The sequence below is a fragment of the Anabrus simplex genome, chromosome 7, assembly GCF_040414725.1.
Source record: "Anabrus simplex isolate iqAnaSimp1 chromosome 7, ASM4041472v1, whole genome shotgun sequence".
Taxonomy (NCBI): domain Eukaryota; kingdom Metazoa; phylum Arthropoda; class Insecta; order Orthoptera; family Tettigoniidae; genus Anabrus; species Anabrus simplex.
The window spans coordinates 192,895,352-192,914,092 of NC_090271.1; the positions used below are offsets into that span (position 1 = coordinate 192,895,352).

The window sequence follows — 18,741 nt, forward strand, 5'->3', positions numbered from 1 at the left end:
CATAGCATCATCATACCCAGTAATTTGCTTATAAACCTTCAGGTCAACAGCAAAGAGTAAGCACTTCGAATATTTTATTACTTTCGGTAAGTCATTTATAAGTAATAAAAAGAACAATGGACCATGGTTTGAGCACTGAGGGACTCCAGAATTGACTTTGAAATGGAATGAAGTATTTTTTGCGTCAGATACAAACTGTTTTCTGTCTGACAGATATGAGGTAATTAATTTCAAAAATCGAAAGATAAACCAATTAATGATAATTTACTCAAGATTATACCATGACCAATGTTATCAATGCTCTTCCCAAAGACATCAAGGATGCTGCATCAAAAAGCATATTTAAAACCTCCTACCAGCAGTTCCTCGTTATGTGCTTCCAGCAAGGTACAGTACCTGTATGAGTGGAACGAGTGATTGTGTGTGAAAATGATATGAGATTATTGCACAATAAAATAAATATTGGTTTAATATAATAATTTAAATTAAATTAAAAACATCCACATTGTATTTACGAAGTAGAAGTAGTCTAAAATAGCTAGTAGTAAGTACAGTATTTAACTTAGATCTAATCTTGCAAGGATACAATTAGTTAAATTTTCATTTAGTATTTTTATTAAGCTTATTAGTATTTTTACATTCTTATTTCTTTTGTTGTGTATTGATTTTTTTCATTTTCCTCAAACCTGTATTATGTAGGCAGTTACTTTTTCTTTCATTCTTCTTTGCATGTATATATTCATATTTTTGTCTTAAAAGTTAGTGTTATTTGTAGTTCTTAGTATTTTAAGTTAATGTCATTGTATGGAATAATAATAATAATATGTGTGTGGTTAAGTGTAAGAAAGGGCCAAGAGCCCTAACTTCGCCACAGAAAATAAAGGCTTTATCTATCTATCCATCTATCTATCAAAAGCTTTTGCAAAATCAGTATAAACTGCATCTGTAGGAATCTCTTCATTCATTGAATCAGAAACATTTTGAATAAAGTTCATAAAATTATTCGTAGTAGAACGCTTGGGATAAATCCCATGCCGAAATTCTGGTAAGTATGGTCTGATATGATTAAATATTCTAACATAGAGTAATTATTCAAAGAGCTTAGCTGGAGCACATGTTATTGAGATAGCTATGCAGTTCTCAATTTTCGAACTATCACCAGATATAAGGATCGGAGATATTTCGCTTGTTTTCCAAATTTCAGGAAAGGTTTTGATCATTAAATTTAAATGTTATATGACACAAAGGGAAAGCAGTAGCACATCTGCACGTCTCTTACTTGTGTAAGGTAGTATGTGATCAAAGCCCGCCGATTCAGTTGCCTTAAATTTTGTTACTGCGACTTTTGTCCTCATCTTCGCGTATAGGACCCATCTGTAAACTGTGAGCAGTAATCATTGATACTGACTCGGAGGCTATATATAAAGAAGGCTGGGGTGCATAAACAGTTTGAAAATAACATGCAAACGTGTTGGCTATTCCTTGTGTAGTTGCGAAATGGTCTCCACCATATGTCATACACTGTTTGAACAAACAATAATTTCCTTTACTTTTTTATAAAATCCCAAAACGTTTTCGGATCCTTTTTTATATTATTCTGTGCCTGTAATATATACAATTTATATTCCCTTGAAACAAGTGTCTTGAACTGTTTTCTCAATTGTTTGTACATGTGAGCACTATATTCAGAATGCCTCATGTGCTTCCTGTGAGTCTCCTTTAATTTCAACATTTTAATTATATATAAACTAAGAAGAGTGCATTCTTTCCTTATTCACTGTTTTCAGGAACATATTTTTTGGAAAGGTTATTAAGCACTTCATAAAAGTAGCTTACTGCATTATTAGGGGCTTCACTCATTAGTAAATTATTCCAGTTTTATTTTTGTAACGATCCAAACAATTCATAAATATGAACCTTCTGCAAATTGTAGATGCTGACAGGTAATATTTTTACTCGCTCAATGTTAACAATCTGTTCAAAATGAAAAATGAATACCTACAACCCGTTTTCCAGTCATTGACCGGGTCAGGGATGTAATTAATGAATCAGATATAGGCTGTTATTACGATGGGGTCGCCACTCCCAAAGTGATTTATATATTAATGAGTGATAGATGCTATGAAATGAGAATGGAGAGTGTTGCTGGAATGAAAGATGACAGGGAAAACCGGAGTACCCGGAGAAAAACCTGTCCCGCCTCCGCTTTGTCCAGCACAAATCTCACATGGAGTGACCGGGATTTGAACCACGGTATCCAGCGGTGAGAGGCCGACGCGCTGCCGTCTAAGTCACGGAGGCTCTCTGTTCAAAATATAAATCATAAATGATAAAGTTACCCTTAACGATCAAAGGTAAGCTAAAATATCCCGTTATAATAACATTACAATGTTATATGAATACTATATTTTCAAGTAGTGCATAAAATTATTATAAGTTTCTAGATCAGAGTTTGGTGGAAGGGAAACAGTTATAAGGAGATATACCTTTTCACCTAAAATAAATTTAACACAGACACAATCGATGTTCTCTACATCAGTTTCTACAAGAACAGATTTAAACATATTAGCAACAGCTATCAAAACACCACCACCCTCCTCATGAACATGATCCCACCGAAAAACATGATATCTTGTATCAAATATGTTCCCATTATATACGCTCTTCGTCAACCATTACTCTGTTTCCATGATCACGTCATAATTACTAGCAAGGACACTTGTGTATATGTCACTTATTTTGATGTTCAACCCTTTAACATTCTGATAGTAAAATGAAAAACAATGTATCCCTTACAGCCATCTAATTCATACCGAATTCTTAAGCTCACGAATTGTTCTAAGAGTATATATAGAAGTGTTGCTTGCTTTCTTCCTAATTTTAATATTTCTGGCATTATCCAGCCACAAATATTCAAAATCTCTCTCCATTTTTACCTTTCTGTTTCACTGAAAATAATCCTTCTATTTAAAGTGAGATTCTGGTTGACATAGATTGGCCCCCTGAAGGTAAGTGCAATGTCAGCACAGCTCAAGTTACGTTTAATCTTACGCCTTTGGAGAAACATATCCCTGTCAAATCTTCTAACAAATTTCACAATAATTCCTGCGTTAGGTTGACTTACTGGCCTTTTTAACCTATGGCATGTGTCAATCATATTTTCACTCATAGTAACATCTAATGCCCGACCTACATTTTTCAAAAAGGAGATCATATCTACGTTTGGCGTTTCAGGAATCCTATGTATTTCCAGTGTATTCTGCCTTCCATACTGGTCTAGATCATCTATTGTTTACTGTAAGTTGCTGGTCTTGTTCTTTAATGTTCAGTTCTCTGATTTTAGGCTCTCAATAACTTCCTTGCATGATTTCAGTTCTTCTCCATGACTCTCGAGTAGAATCAAGTTTTTCTCCACTATCTCATGAACCGAGTTCAGTTATTTACCACCTCAAGATTCTTACACGATTTCATAACTTCTTTACTAACTGAAAGAAGAAGTCGATGAACCTCGCTTACAATCGGTGTATTTTCTACAACTTTACTGTTCTCCTGATCACTCACGTTACCACGGGGAGTGTTCTCACAATTACTACATATTTACATCTCAACATTGGCTCACAAGTTTTTCACATACACTTCCGTAAGATTTACACATGCACTATGAAATAGATTACTGCATACCTTGCAATGAATTTTTCCATTTATATCGTGAGGTAGCACAGCTTTTGAACAATTTCCACATACACCTGTTTTAAAAGAGGAAATAACTTACTTGCGCTCTCTACAGATAAAATTTCATAACGCTGGCTGTATTCATTATAATGGATTCATTACAATACACTTTTACTCATTGAGAGCACTGAACGTCCGCCTCTGTGGTGTAGTGGTTAGTGTGATTAGCTGCCACCCTCGGAGGCCCGGGTTCGATTCCCGGCCCTGTCATGAAATTTGAAAAGTGGTACAAGGGCTGGGACGGAGTCCACTCAGTCTCTGCAGGTCAAATGAGTAGAGGTGGGTTCGATTCGATTCCCACCTCAGCCATCCTGGAAGTGGTTTTCCGTGGTTTCCCACTTCTCCCGGCAAATGACGGGATTGTACCTAACTTAAGCCCACGGCCATTTCCTTCCCTCTTCCTTGTCTATCCCTTCCATTATTCCCATCCCTCCGCAAGACTCCTGTTCAGCATAGCAGGTGAGGCCACCTGGGTGAGGTACTGGGTCATCCTTCCTAGTTGTATCCCTCAACTAAGAGTCTGAAGCTAGAGAACACTGCCCTTCAGGCGGTAAAGGTGGGATCTCTCGCTGAGTCCGAGAGAAAAACCGGCCCTGGAGGGTAAACAGATAAAGAAGAAGAAGAGAACACTGAACATTGAAGTTGGTAGTAGTTTGTCATAATCGATAATTCACTTGACCTACAGAAATGTTAACACTCTATGTTGATAGCAACTTTGTAAACACTGTTCTGAATTGAATCTCCCTACAGTTTAAAAACTGATTTACAGCACTTAGTTGAGCTACAATTGAAATGTTTTTACGTCGATTTAAACAAGAATACTTCTTCTTCTTCCTCTTAATTTGTTTACCCTCCAGGGTTGTTTTTCCTCGGACTCAGCGAGGGATCCCACCTCTAGCGCCACAAGGTCAGTGTTCTGGAGCGTAAGACACTGGGTCGGGGGTTACAAATGGGGAGAATGTCTAGTACCCTGCCCAGTCGGCCTCACCTGCTATGCTGAACAGGGGCCTTGCGGGGGTATGAGGTGATTGGAAGGGATAGACAAGGAAGAGGGAAGGAAGCGCCCGTGGCCTGCAGTTAGGTATCATAACAGCATTTGCCTGGAGGAGAATTGGGAAACCACGGAAAACCACTTTCAGGGTGGCTGAGATGGGAATCGAACCCACCTCTACTCATTTAACCTCCCGAGGCTGAGTGGACCCCGTTCCAGCCCTCGTACCACTTTTCAAATTTCGTGGCAGAGCCGGGAATCGAACCCGGGCCTCCGGGGTTAGCAGCTATTCACATTAACCATTACACCACAGAGGCGGGGGGGGGGTGCTAGAAGAATGCTTACAGTTTGAAATAATTGCATCCTCTTCAACCAACATCACTATATCCACTATAAAATCTTGAAAAACCTAGAGCACAAGTCACTGCCTCCCTAACTTACCATTATCATTACAATGACCATGATCATGATCATCATCATGATGATCATCATCGTCATCATCAAGTGCATAAATGAATTCGTCAGAGTCGAGTGTGTCTACTATCATTGTAGGAGCAAAATGTCCTTATAATTATTTGTTTCTTACGTGACACTGGGCACCTAAACGTTGTTTCCCTTTGGTGGCGGTCTGTCTGGATATGTATCTGATTTTTGTTCCTAAAACTAGAAAACTGCTGGATATATTTCCAAGAAAACTACGTTTTTGGAATCTACTTATTCAGGATTGTGTTATCAGGTCCATATGACGTCAAGATTATCACATGAATTTAGGGTTAATAGCGTCCGGCTCAATGGCTAATTGGTTAGCGTGCTGACATTCAGTCACAGGGCTGCTGGGTTCTAATGCCGGTAGGGCCGGGAATTTTAACCATCATTGTTTAATTTCGCTGGCAAGGGGTTTGGGTGTATTTGTTTTCTTCACCATTTCATCCTCATCACGACGCGTAGGTCTTCTTCTTATTCTCCTTCCTCTTCTTCTGCTTAATCTGCTTACCATCCAGGGTCGGGTTTTCCCTCGGACTCAGCGAGAGATGCCACCTCTACCGCCTCAAGAGCAGTGTCTTGGAGCTTCAGACTTTGGGTCGGGGGATACAACTGGGGAGAATGACCATTACCTCACGCAGGCGGCCTCACCTGCTATGCTGAACAGGGGCCTTGTAGGGGGATGGGAAGATTGGAAGGGATAGGCAAGGATGAGGAAAGGAAGCGGCCGTTGCTTTAAGTTAGGTACCATCCCGGCATTTGCTGGAGGAGAAGTGGGAAACCACGGAAAACCACTTCCAGGATGGCTGAGGTGGGAATCGAACCCACGTCTACTCAGTTGACCTCCCGAGGCTGAGTGGACCCCGTTCCAGCCCTCGTACCACTTTTCAAATTTCGTGGCAGAGCCGGGAATCGAACCCGGTCCTCCGGGGGTAGCAGCTAATCACGTTAACCACTACACCACAGAGGCGGACGCGTAGGTCTCCTATGGGCGTTAAATCAAAAGACCTGCCCCTGGAGAGCCCACCCGGCACTAATAGCCATATGCAATTCAGGGTTTAAAGCAAACTTATTCTCACATATTATTTTCTTTAACATTAGGTCTATCAAAAATCTGCGTAGTATATAATAAACTATTTAGAATATGTTGTTTCCATTTTTTGTGCCATATACATATTTATCGCACGACACATAATAATGGACACTTGGTACATGTCATTTCAAGGTGGGTTATCGGCAAGAACAAAAGAGTCATTTTACGCCTTTCGATAAGCAGACAATAAAGGTGGTATCGTCGGCGATATGTTTCACGAGTCATCAGTCACAGCACCACGACAGTAGTCGGACAAACAGTAATATTCAACTGAGAAGCAGGGAAAAGTTTGCACTAGTTCGGACCAAAAGCTGTACCGAACATACAATTTGGAAATCGTCCTCAATCTGCCTCCACTTTGTCCAGCTTTACCACCATTCAAGTGGGGAAGAAAATCATGAAAATATAATTCCCAGTTCACCGTATGGGAGGGGACAAGGTTGTCATTCTCAGCTTGCTTGTGTTGAATCGGTTGTATATGGAAACATTAACATTGATTCAGTGATTGTCCGAACGACGTAGTTCGTTCATCAGCCTCAGAGTTTATAGTACGATTTCATATCAACAAAGAATGGGATTTCATTTTTTCCATCGCGTGAAAGAAAGACCTGATTTCTACTGCGCAATCTAATTTTCAGTTTTAATTCACTTTTTCAGGGACACACCAAATGAGTCATCAGAAATCTTTTACATTCCAGCACAGTACGACATGGAGAAGCGGAAGGCCTATTCCTGCCCATCAAAAATCCAAAATCTTGAGATCAAATAACCGATTCGTAGTCAATGATCCTTAAAATTTGAACCATCTAATTAGTCTGTAAGTGCGAACAGTGGACGTTCAGAATAGCTGCCGAATGTCACCGAGACAGACATATGATTTAGACTACACATTGGCGTGTATGGAAATATACTACATGCACGTATGGGTCCGACCCTTCATGCGAGTCCACGAGTTAAAGTACCCATGAGCTGAGCATTTAACGACCTTTCATGTAGCTACAAGAAAGTTATGGGGGAGGCGAAATGACGATCTCACTACACCAAGGGAAGAAGTATTCCAACAAATGGAATGTTTACCTACCTCGGGGGGAAGGGAAGGGAAATGGAAAGGAATATCTTTTTAACTCCGTGACCTTTTAAAACTTAAGGGTTTAATCGTTTTTACCAACGGACCCTACAAGCCGTAGTCAACACTATCCAACACGGACGCTCAAGGAATAGTAAAACAACCAGCGCTTTTACCTGAAGTCACATGACCATGGATGGGACTGAGACAAGAACTAAGAAACTTACTGTAGTTCATACCAGATCGCACCATAAAAGTCATCATAAAATCATCACAAAATCATTATAAAGAAGACACAGAAATTAGGTAAATTTCCAAAATGTGTATTTGAATTAGAAATTCTCCTTGAGTCTTACTCTTGCATTACGACTACTGTAATTTTTCCACTTCGATCGCTGAAATGTAATTTAACTGTCTAAAAGTAAAATACCCGTCTTGTTCACTGGTTCATCCATTTCTATCAAAGTACTAACCTGTTTTATAGGACATTTCTTCTCAAAATTCTCTACCGAATTCCAGAGCGGATACAAAATGCTGTCTTCATTACCTATATCTTCACATATTCCACCTAGACCAGTAGATAGAAAAAACTGACAGGAATCTGATTGCCGCTTGGAGTCACATACGGTTATTTCCTCAATTCCCTGTTAACAGAAATAATGAAATTAACAGAAATGTTTGAATTATTAAAATGCATGCTTTTCCTTTATATGTAACTATTTGAAACTACACTGACTGACAGAGCAAATGTAACACCAAGAAGGAGTGGTTCGAAAGGGATGAAAGTTGGGGAAAAAACAGAGACGGCACGGACGAATAATTGATGTTTATTTCAAACCGATATGCAGGTTACACAATGCGCACGGCATCGACTCAGTAGGATGTAGGACCACCGCGAGCGGCGATGCACGCAGAAACACGTCGAGGTACAGAGTCAATAAGAGTGCGGATGGTGTCCTGAGGGATGGTTCTCCATTCTCTGTCAACCATTTGCCACAGTTGGTCGTCCGTACGAGGCTGGGGCAGAGTTTGCAAACGGCGTCCAATGAGATCCCACACGTGTTCGATTGGTGAGAGATCCGGAGAGTACGCTGGCCACGGAAGCATCTGTACACCTCGTAGAACCTGTTGGGAGATGCGAGCAGTGTGTGGGCGGGCATTATCCTGAGAGGTGACGTGGAATCATACGCAATAGCGCCCCAAACCATGATTCCGCGTTGTCTAGCGGTAGGGCGCTCCACAGTTACTGCAGGATTTGACCTTTCTCCACGCCGACGCCACACTCGTCTGCGGTGACTATCACTGACAGAACAGAAGCGTGACTCATCGGAGAACACGACGTTCCGCCATTCCCTCATCCAAGTCGCTCTAGCCCGGCACCATGCCAGGCGTGCACGTCTATGCTGTGGAGTCAATGGTAGTCTTCTGAGCGGACGCCGGGAGTGCAGGCCTCCTTCAACCAATCGATGGGAAATTATTCTGGTCGATATTGGAACAGCCAGGGTGTCTTGCACATGCTGAAGAATGGAGGTTGACGTGGCGTGCGGGGCTGCCACCGCTTGGCGGCGGATGCGCCGATTCTCGCGTGCTGACGTCACTCGGGCTGCGCCTGGACCCCTCGCACGTGCCACATGTCCCTGCGCCAACCATCTTCGCCACAGGCGCTGCACCGTGGACACATCCCTATGGGTATCGGCTGCGATTTGACGAAGCGACCAACCTGCCCTTCTCAGCCCGATCACCATACCCCTCGTAAAGTCGTCTGTCTGCTGGAAATGCCTCCGTTGACGGCGGCCTGGCATTCTTAGCTATACACGTGTCCTGTGGCACACGACAACACGTTCTACAATGACTGTCGGCTGAGAAATCACGGTACGAAGTGGGCCATTCGCCAACGCCGTGTCCCATTTATCGTTCGCTACGTGCGCAGCACAGCGGCGCATTTCACATCATGAGCATACCTCAGTGACGTCAGTCTACCCTGCAATTGGCATAAAGTTCTGACCACTCCTTCTTGGTGTTGCATTTGCTCTGTCAGTCAGTGTATTTGAGAGGGTATCTCATTCTACTGACATGCACAAATAATTTTATGTTCACCAAATTATTATTGTTACAGGGATACCATGGAGCACAGAGGTGTAAGAAGGTGCGGGTGTGAATGGGTAGACAAAGAAAAGATCAAAGTATAACTTAAAACCTAATATTTGAAATTCTATTTCTTTCCGACTTTCAGAGCTTTCTTTTAAACAACAAGGAAACAGGAACTCTTTGGCTCAAATAACATGAAAGCACCAAGTTCAGGTACGCAATAAGTAAAAGAAATGAGCTTTTAGCTCATAAGTTACATATTCAGAAGTGCACCATTGCTCCGTTCAATTAATTCTCTAGAAGATTTCCCTCCAAATCTATTACTATCAAGCCTCTCCAAGGCACAATCTAAATTTTACACTAGATCATTTCACGACAGATATACTGTCTTACCCGATCGAGAGTCTGATTTACACTTGAATGTGAATGGTTAACGTTTAACAAAGGCTCCTTAGAGAAAAAAAAGTTTAAAATATCGGCTGTAAACTTAACTGCTAGTAGGCAAACACTTGCACTCGTTTGAAACACACTTAAAAGCTTTTAAAAACCCTATATGGGCTTATGGCCCTAAGTTACAGAAGATAAGTCTATACTAAAACGGTGACTAAATAGAGAAAATAGTATGTTCCAAAAGAAAAGATTTATTTTAAAGTTTGGAAAATTATCATCAATCTAATGCCAAGTTGAATGGGAATTAAAAGAAGGTTAACACTCTGTATTCCCTAAGTTAGAATACAGTCCTTAGACTTGCTGTAAAATTTACATTGAAAAGATGATAGATATATATTAAGAAATAATTTTGAAACATTCCCCTGAAGTTAGCTTTCTGAGACTCATATGATTAAAAATGTCTGCCATTACCTTGAGCTGGTGGAACTTCCGACGACGGGTAAGGCTTGTTCCCTGCATCCACTACGAACACAGTCTAAAGCTCTTTACTGGAGCGATGGAAAAGACAACATGGCCAAAAACGTCCCAGCTTTTATAGCGGAGAGGAAGGTTCCAGAACTCTCTGGGCCGATGCCATGAACGCACCCAGAATTCCGATTGGCTAATTTAATAAGTATCCAAAATTTGTAATTTGTTGATCATTTCATGAAGAACGAAGGGATAGCAGTGCTACTAACCTAAGAACACATAAAGGAATCTACAAACATTTCAGTTTTGTAAACCTAGAAACTACACATTTCATTGAAGATTAATTGTCTATCTTCCCACCTGAGGGGGCACACAAGTTGACAGTAGAGACATCAGAAAATAAAGTTTGAAACTCCTTCTGATATACAGTTCACCGTTCACATAATAGATGGCCTTCTAAAAGGCGCTCAGTTTGAATGTATGGAGTGGGTGTACCTCCGGTACATACCTCCGCCCCCAAAAGTACATTCACGGTTGATACAGTTTTGAAATTTAGCTTTTTAGAAAATCTTAAATTTAGGGACCGAAATCAGAAAATTTCTTGATGAAGAGTTCATTCACAAGATATATGAGAAAAATAATTCTTGAAGTGTTTATGAATTTGTAGTAGGCCGGTCAGTGATGTCCAACGTTGATGGCAAGAGTGGCCGCTACTGCCGAAGCTCGGGTGGTGTCCTCCGTACCCCAAAAGCACCCTCAGATACGTCTCTCCCTCTACCTTGAAAGGTGTTACAGACCAAATATTGAAGTTCTTCCCAGTGATGAATTGAGCGGTTGTGGAACCGCATCCCAGCCATTGCCACTAATGATGGTGCCCAGGTTTGCCGTAGTGCAGAAGACCGGGGCGGAACGAGGTGGGCCCTTACCCCGCGGCGGCACCACTCGCCAGTTGTTATGACACGGCCTCAGATGACATCAGGGCACCGCAATAATAATTCCTGGGCAACAGTAACTGACTTTATGGAGAGAGTTTGTTTCTTGTTGGTGGTGCAGTTAAGGCAGGCGGCATAGAGGACGAGTTCATGGAATCCAGGCTCAGGCTTGGAGGCAGGGTCAAGGTAATGGCAGACAGGGGGTGGGGGAGCAAATAAATGCTGAAAGGTAGGTTTTTACGAAAGGTTGAAAGGTAAAGAATTTACATTAGAAACTTTTCACTGTTAACAGGGGCGGAAGGCCTCCTCCTTTTAATTATGAAAAACTTAAAATTCTAAGCTTCTAAGGAAGGACATATAATTACATTGTCAATGCCATCGCTTGGGGGGCTATACTGAAGAGAGCAGAATTCATACAGGTTTTACTTCGGACAGATGAACCCTAAATATCCTCTCTGTGTCGAGGATACTCAATAAGAGGGTGACCGGTGTTACGAAATCCAGAATAATGGCCCTTCTATGAAATCTGGGGCCAGGCTTGCCTTCAAGAACAAAATTTTTCACCTTGACTCGGTTTCCAAACTTTAAATTCGTGGGTCTCCGTCCACGATCATATCTCTCCTTCACTTTCTCATGGGAAGCCTTAAGGTTAATTTTGGCCTTTCTCCACAGATCCCTGATATTATCGGGGTCTATTGTATCTGGAAAAATCATATTGATCGACCACAAATTGGACCACGGGGTGTTAGGAACGAACTTAAGCATAAGACATGCAGGAGAAAACTTGTGCGACTAGTGAACCGCCAAGTTGAATGCAAAGCATAACCAATATAGTGAAGTATCCCACCTAGAATGTTCTTCATGATGAAGAGCGATCAAAGCCGATCTATGATTACGGGTAACACACTCAGCTAGAGATGGTTGTGGATAATTGTCTGATGTGGTTACATGTGAGATGAATAGGTCAAAACAGACTTTTGCGAAATAAATTAGAGTTGAATGCCTTGGCATTAATAGAGACGATATACTAACAAAGGCCAAAGTAAGCAAAAATATTATTAAGGCAAGAAATGGTAAACTGAGCGGTGGGAAGCCTAGACGGAAATAGCCATGAAAACCGGGTGCAGCCATCTACACAGACAAGCATGAATTTCTTCCCATTCCGCTCCATAGGGCGAGACGCTTGTTGTGTTGACAGTAGCCCTAGCTTAGTGGACAACATGGGCTTGCTAAGGAAACTTTGACCACTTCCCTAATTTCACCGTCCATATTCTTCCAGATGTACATTCCTCTCATTTTTCTCTAGTTTTTAAAATGTCTAAATGTCCTCCTAATGGCGTCTCATGGTAGTACTTGAAGATCATGGGAACAAGAACAGCTGAAACTAGAACTTACATCTTTTGATCGTGCCTCGGAGGGCGTAACAGAACCCTATTCCTCAGAACATAAGGGACAACATGTTCCCCAGAAGAAAGGGTTTCCATAATAGGAGCCAGCACTGGATCTTTCCGTTGATATTTTTCAATGTCACGGAATAACAGAGGGGCATCAATCAAAATGGCATTAACACAATGAGGTACGGAAATAGAAAGAGAAGACGTTTCCTCCGGGTCAGTGGAATCAACCTTGCTAGTAAACATACGGCTTAACCAATCTGTGACCATAATCTCGGATCCTCGAATGTGCCGCACTTCAAATTGAAACGCCAAAAAGCCAACGGTCGATACGTCCTGTACGACGGGTCCGAGCCAAAACCCAGCTGAGAGCCTGATTGTCGGTCTCTAATTCGAACTTAACGTGTTCCAGGTACAGGCGGAAATTTCCAAGGCGAACAGGGCAGCCAGTCCTTCTAACTCATATACGGAGTGCTTGGTTTCTTGAGCCGATAAGGTCCTAGACGCACAAGGCAATAGGCCGCCTTCCGAGTTCAGATACTTGGAGAAAGACAGCGGTGACCATAGATGATAGGGCATCTCCTTGAACGATGAACTTCTTAGAGAAATCTGGCACAGCTAAGACCGGGGCGATGGCTCCCACTCAAACATGACACCTTTCCGACGAAGAGAGGTTTAGGGTCGCCCCCTCTCAGTAAAGTTGGGAATAAATTTCCTGAAGAAATTCACCATGCCGATTAATCCAGCAATTCTTTCAACATGTTTACGAGGCTTAAATTCCCGGATTGATAGCGTTCGGGAATGATTGACTGAAACTCCACCGGGTGACACAATGTGCCCTAGGAAAGACATAGATGATTTGGTGAAAGATACCTTTGATAACGACTGTTAATCCAGCCTTACGAAGGCGATTTAGGACTTCCTCAAGATGAGCTAAGTGTTCTTCAAAGGTTTCAGAGAAAATCACGACATCATCTAGATTATGGTACAGATGTTTGAATTTGTTGTCGGAGAAGACCCTATCTAGCAATCTAGTAAGAACAGCCGCGCCCGTGGGGAGCACGAAAGGCACGCGGTTTAATTAGTCCAAGTTCCAGTCGGTCGCGAAAACAGTCAGATATTTCGATTCTTCTGCAAGAGGTATCTGGTTATATGCTTGGTTAAGATCTAGGGGAACCGAGCTCGATAGCTGCAGTCGCGTAAGTGCGGCCAGTATCCAGTATTCGTGAGATAGTAGGTTCGAACCCCACTGTCGGCAGTCCTGAAAATGGTTTTCCGTGGTTTCCCATTTTCACACCAGGCAAATGCTGGGGCTGTACCTTAATTAAGGCCACGGCCGCTTCCTTCCCACTCCTAGCCCTTTCCTCTCCCATCGTCGCCGTAAGACCTATCTGTGTCGGTGCGACGTAAAACAACTAACAACTAGCAAAAAAAGATTTACGGTGGTGAAGAACTTAGCCTTCCGAAACCAAGAGAAACATGAATGCAAATCAGGAAGGGGCAATGTTTACAATACAACCTTACGGTTTAACGCCATATAATCAATAACTGGCCTGAAGCCGCCTTGAGGTTTTGGTAAGAGAAAGATGGGCGATGAATATGACGACTTTGAAGGTTGAATAATGTTATCCTTCAACATCTGATCAATAATCTCCTTAAGGGCCTTCATTTTAGGTGATGATAGCCTATAGTGAGGAAACCTTACAGGGATGGAATCATTCACCCCAATCTTATATTTGATTAAATCAGTAACACCAAGGTTTGCCGAAAATATATCTAGAAATGGACTGACATAACTTACGAATAGTTTCAGCCTGGTCCTCGGGTAGATATCTAAGGTCTAACGACATCTCACTCTGGGTATGTGAAATTACATTTTAAAAGGGGAATATGGAAATTAGTTTCAAATTTTGATGTGCAAGACTTGCTCTGAAGATCGAGCACTAGACCAGAAAGCGACATGAAATCTGCCCCTAATATCACGGGGCATGACTACTGTTCGGCAACAAACAACTTAAATTTCTAAAAGATGCGAATTTTAGCACGAATAAATCCTAAAATTTGACAGAAGTAAAACTATAATCAGGAAACTTACAGCAAACTTTCAATTTAGAAAACCAATCCTCAGAAATAATAGAGCTGACACTTCCTGAGTCTAACAGAGCCATGTCTGGTTCATTTTTGAGGAAGGGCACAAATCCTGGGGCTCAGAGGCGATTTTGTGACATTCCTTCGGACCTCGTAAGATACATATTAGAGGGTTTTTCCTCCTCAGAGTGTTCGGTGCCTGACCTGACCTGGGCTGAGCCTCGAGAATCTGAAGTTGGTGACTCAGCCGGGCGCGCTAGTCACTTCCTATCGCGTAAGTTATTGGGGGCAGCACCAGAAGTAGAACATGAAGGTGTGCTATAAGGTGAAGTACAGGTTTTCATTTTTAGCAAGATGTGAAGATACACACTTCAGACATCTCTGGTATGGCCCTGCTTCATTCCTGGTTCCATTAGATTTCATAAAAGGACACTTATTTCGAAGGTGGTCCGCCGATCCGCACACATAACACTTGCGGAGAGAGAAAGTTCGGTGAGGTGCTGGCCGAGAGCTATTAGCTGGTGGTGGAGGCTCTCGAGCGACTCGTAAAGTGACACGCGTTGCTTCCACTGCGCTATTCTTTACATAGTGCAAGTCTGCAATCTGTATTCGAATTATCATTATTACCACGGCCTCTTATTACCTACGTATCGTATAAGGATAATTCTGCAATACTGCGAACGATGAACATGAATCTCCAAACCTTACATTACAATAAATCAAATGGAACCTTATTTTATCATTACAAAAATTAAATGGTAGCAGAGAATTAAATGAATTAAATTTATCCAGTGGCCAGATTCCATTTTCTGAATGAGTTAAATTACGAAGCGTATTTTGAGCCTCCAATAATATCATAAGAGAGTGCTTCAGCATGTATTTAAATTTTGTGGATCCTATTTTCCATCTCAGTTGGTGATAATTTACTCTTTGTTTCTCTCTGAGAATTCGCTGTAATGTTATAGTTAAATTTGAGGATCCGACTCACGTTCAGGTGATATTTTCAGCCACTGCTTTTCTGCGAATTGTGAACAGTCTTAAATTAAATGTCAGGTGGTCGTGTCATGTAGAAATGCAGGCACTGTTTCACAGCCCGTTCACATTCATGAATATGTATTTATAAATGTAAAGAGCAAATTGTACGCACACTTGATGGAGTGATGGTAGAAGATGAATTTCGTTTGTATTAATAAATTCATTAATCGAATCTAATAATAATAATAATAATAATAATAATAATAATAATAATAATAATAATAATAATAATAATAATGGCGTGTGGCCTCCGAAGAGGCCTGGTGCCGGTCTTTCAATTCGACGCTGCATAGGCGACCGGCGTCCATGAGGTCCTACCAAATAAGGTTAAAATCCCCGACCCGGATAGGAATCGAACCCGGGACCCTCTGGACCAAAGGCCAGCACGCTAACCATTTAGCCACGGAGCCGGACAATCGAATCTAGATTAAATTTGTGGATAATTGATAGAGGTATTTGAACAGCATTATAATATCATCATGCGACTAAATTGTGTGTCGCGACTTAAATGTTTTTTCATTTTTATTAACTAATGTAAGCAAAGCTCTGTTTATTTCTTTTAAGATTTTGGTTCATTTGGAAACAAATTATAATCGAGTAGCAATAAATTAATTGTGTTGGGTGTTCAGCCCGAAGGCTGTTTGGATCCTCAACAGGTCCACCATTAGCTGTCATAGATGGCCTAGGTGTCACTGAAGAGGCGTTCTAGGGAAATGAGGAGTGAGGTAGTTTCCCGTTGCTTTCCTCACTGAGGTAGCAGTTGCTATTGCATATCAGTCTGCCAAGTCCATTGAAATGCGTGCACCAACCGACCCTATGAGCGGCAATTTCACACCATACATAGCAGGGACTGGCTGCATAAAGAATGGCATTACTAGCATCACCCATACCTCAGCCATTTTCATATTGTCCAAGCCAAGGATAAGACTGAGACAGGTCAATGAAAGTAACAAAATAATTTAGTATAGCCCATACCAGAAGACATAGTGCACTGTAAATACTACATCCTACCAGCAAAGGCCTAATAACTTAATTACTAAATTAATGTAATACGTTTTTGTTCAAATAAAATATTAAATTTCATTTAATTATTGAATTTTGTGAATAAATAATATACAAGAATAGGAGAACAGTCCATTTTAAATAGTAGACTTAGCTGTAGTTAGGACCCTCCTTGAACTCATGAAACTAGCGTGAGGACGTAACTGCTGCCCTGAGAAAAGAGGAACCATTTCGTAAGTATAGAAGAGCACCAAGGTAACATGTACGAAGTACATCAGGCCGTTACTATTTAAAAAGGGTACAGTTAATCGATAATCTCGGTCACTTTGGACATTTTCTATTTTCATCCGTTCACACCTCCATGCCGATTGGGCTGAACATTGAATAAAACGGTATCCAGAGTGTCACATTTCATCTCGTAAATTACGAAAATGAATTTGACACTAATTTCGATCGTTATATTTCTTTCTTTCTTTCTTAATCTGTTTAACCTCCAGAGTTGGCTTTTCCCTCGGACTCAGCGAGGGATCTCACCTCTACCGCCTCAAGGGTAGTGTTCTGGAGCTTCATACTCTGGGTAGGGGGATACAACTGGGGAGAATGACCAGTAACTCGCCCAGGTGGTCTCACCTGCTATGATGAACAGGGGCCTTGTTGGGGATGGGAAGATTGGGAGGGATAGAAAATGAAGAGGGAAGGAAGCGGCCATGGCCTTAAGTTAGGTACCATCCCGGCATTTGCCTGGAGGAGAAGTAGGAAACTACGGAAAACCACTTCCAGGATGGCTGAGGTGGGAATCGAACCCACCTCTACTCAGTTGACCTCCCGAGGCTGAGCGAACCCCGTTCCAGCCCTCGCACTACTTTTCAAATTTCGTGGCAGAGCCGAGAATCGAACCCGGGCGTCCGGGGGTGGCAGCTAATCACACTAACCACTACACCACAGAGGCAGGCTTCGATCGTTATACTATGCTTAATTTTCGCGCCCTCTCCTATGGCTAGATTGTTTTAAGGACACAGTATTTTTTTTTTCAGACAGTAAGAGATATGTGTACCAAGAGTATTTGAGATCTATGTTGGAATTTACACATGCACAACAATAAACATATTAATTTTGGACATTCCTTTTTATCTCTTGTCAACCCCCATGCTAATGAGGACTGAACATGGACTTAAGCAACATCAAAACTGTCACAATTCATCCCATCGACCCCGAAAACTTTGGATTCGACATGATCTATTTCTATATGCCTCCCCACCACAACCCCTCGGGTGCTAGGTTGCCGTCACGCCCCCCACAGCCGACGGTACTTTTTTTTCGAGAAAATACGTCATATATGTACCAAGTTGGTTTGACAGCTATGCTGAAACGTCCACCTTCTCGGTTATTTGGAAGTCCCTTCTAACCCCAACCTGATTGGGGCTGAAGTTCGACATAAATGGAATCCAGAGTTGCACAGTAAATCTCAGCGACACGGAATATTGTAGATTTTTATTTTTCACTGAGTGGTTCAGACGGTTGATGCGCAGCGCTTCTGACCCCAACTTGGCACGTTCGAACCAGGTTCAGTCCGATTGTATTTGAAGGCGCTCAGATACGTTAGCCTCATATCGCTGCATTTATTGGTACGTGAAAGAACTCCTGTTGGAACAAATACCTGCACCGCGACGTCTCCGTAATCCGCGAAAGGTAGTTAGTAGGACGTAGAAACAATAATAACAACAACTACAATTTCACCCCCTTCTTAAGGGGAGATAAGTGTGTCTTACTCCCACAGTATTTATTTCCAGACTATGAGTCATATAGGAGTACTGTAAACAGAGTCGTGGCAATTGGGAACATGCATCATTTTCAAAAATATTTTTTTTGAAAAGTACACCAATGAAATAGTACGTAAACGTATTACATTGTGGTATGTTGCCTTGTTTTCTACCACTAAAAAAATATTTAATAGTGCCTTTCCGCAAGGCGAGTGAAAC

At 41.7% G+C, this 18,741-nt stretch overlaps 1 protein-coding gene across 1 annotated transcript in view; it reads right to left on the bottom strand.

Annotated features, from left to right (window-relative positions):
- The window catches only part of LOC136877032 (uncharacterized), a 51,455-nt gene that overhangs the window by 16,816 nt on the left and 15,898 nt on the right, over nt 1–18,741 (bottom strand). The window contains exon 3 of the mRNA XM_067150834.2: nt 7,839–8,009. Within this exon, the coding sequence (XP_067006935.2) occupies nt 7,839–8,009 (171 nt within the window). The remainder of the gene's footprint in view (nt 1–7,838; nt 8,010–18,741) is intronic.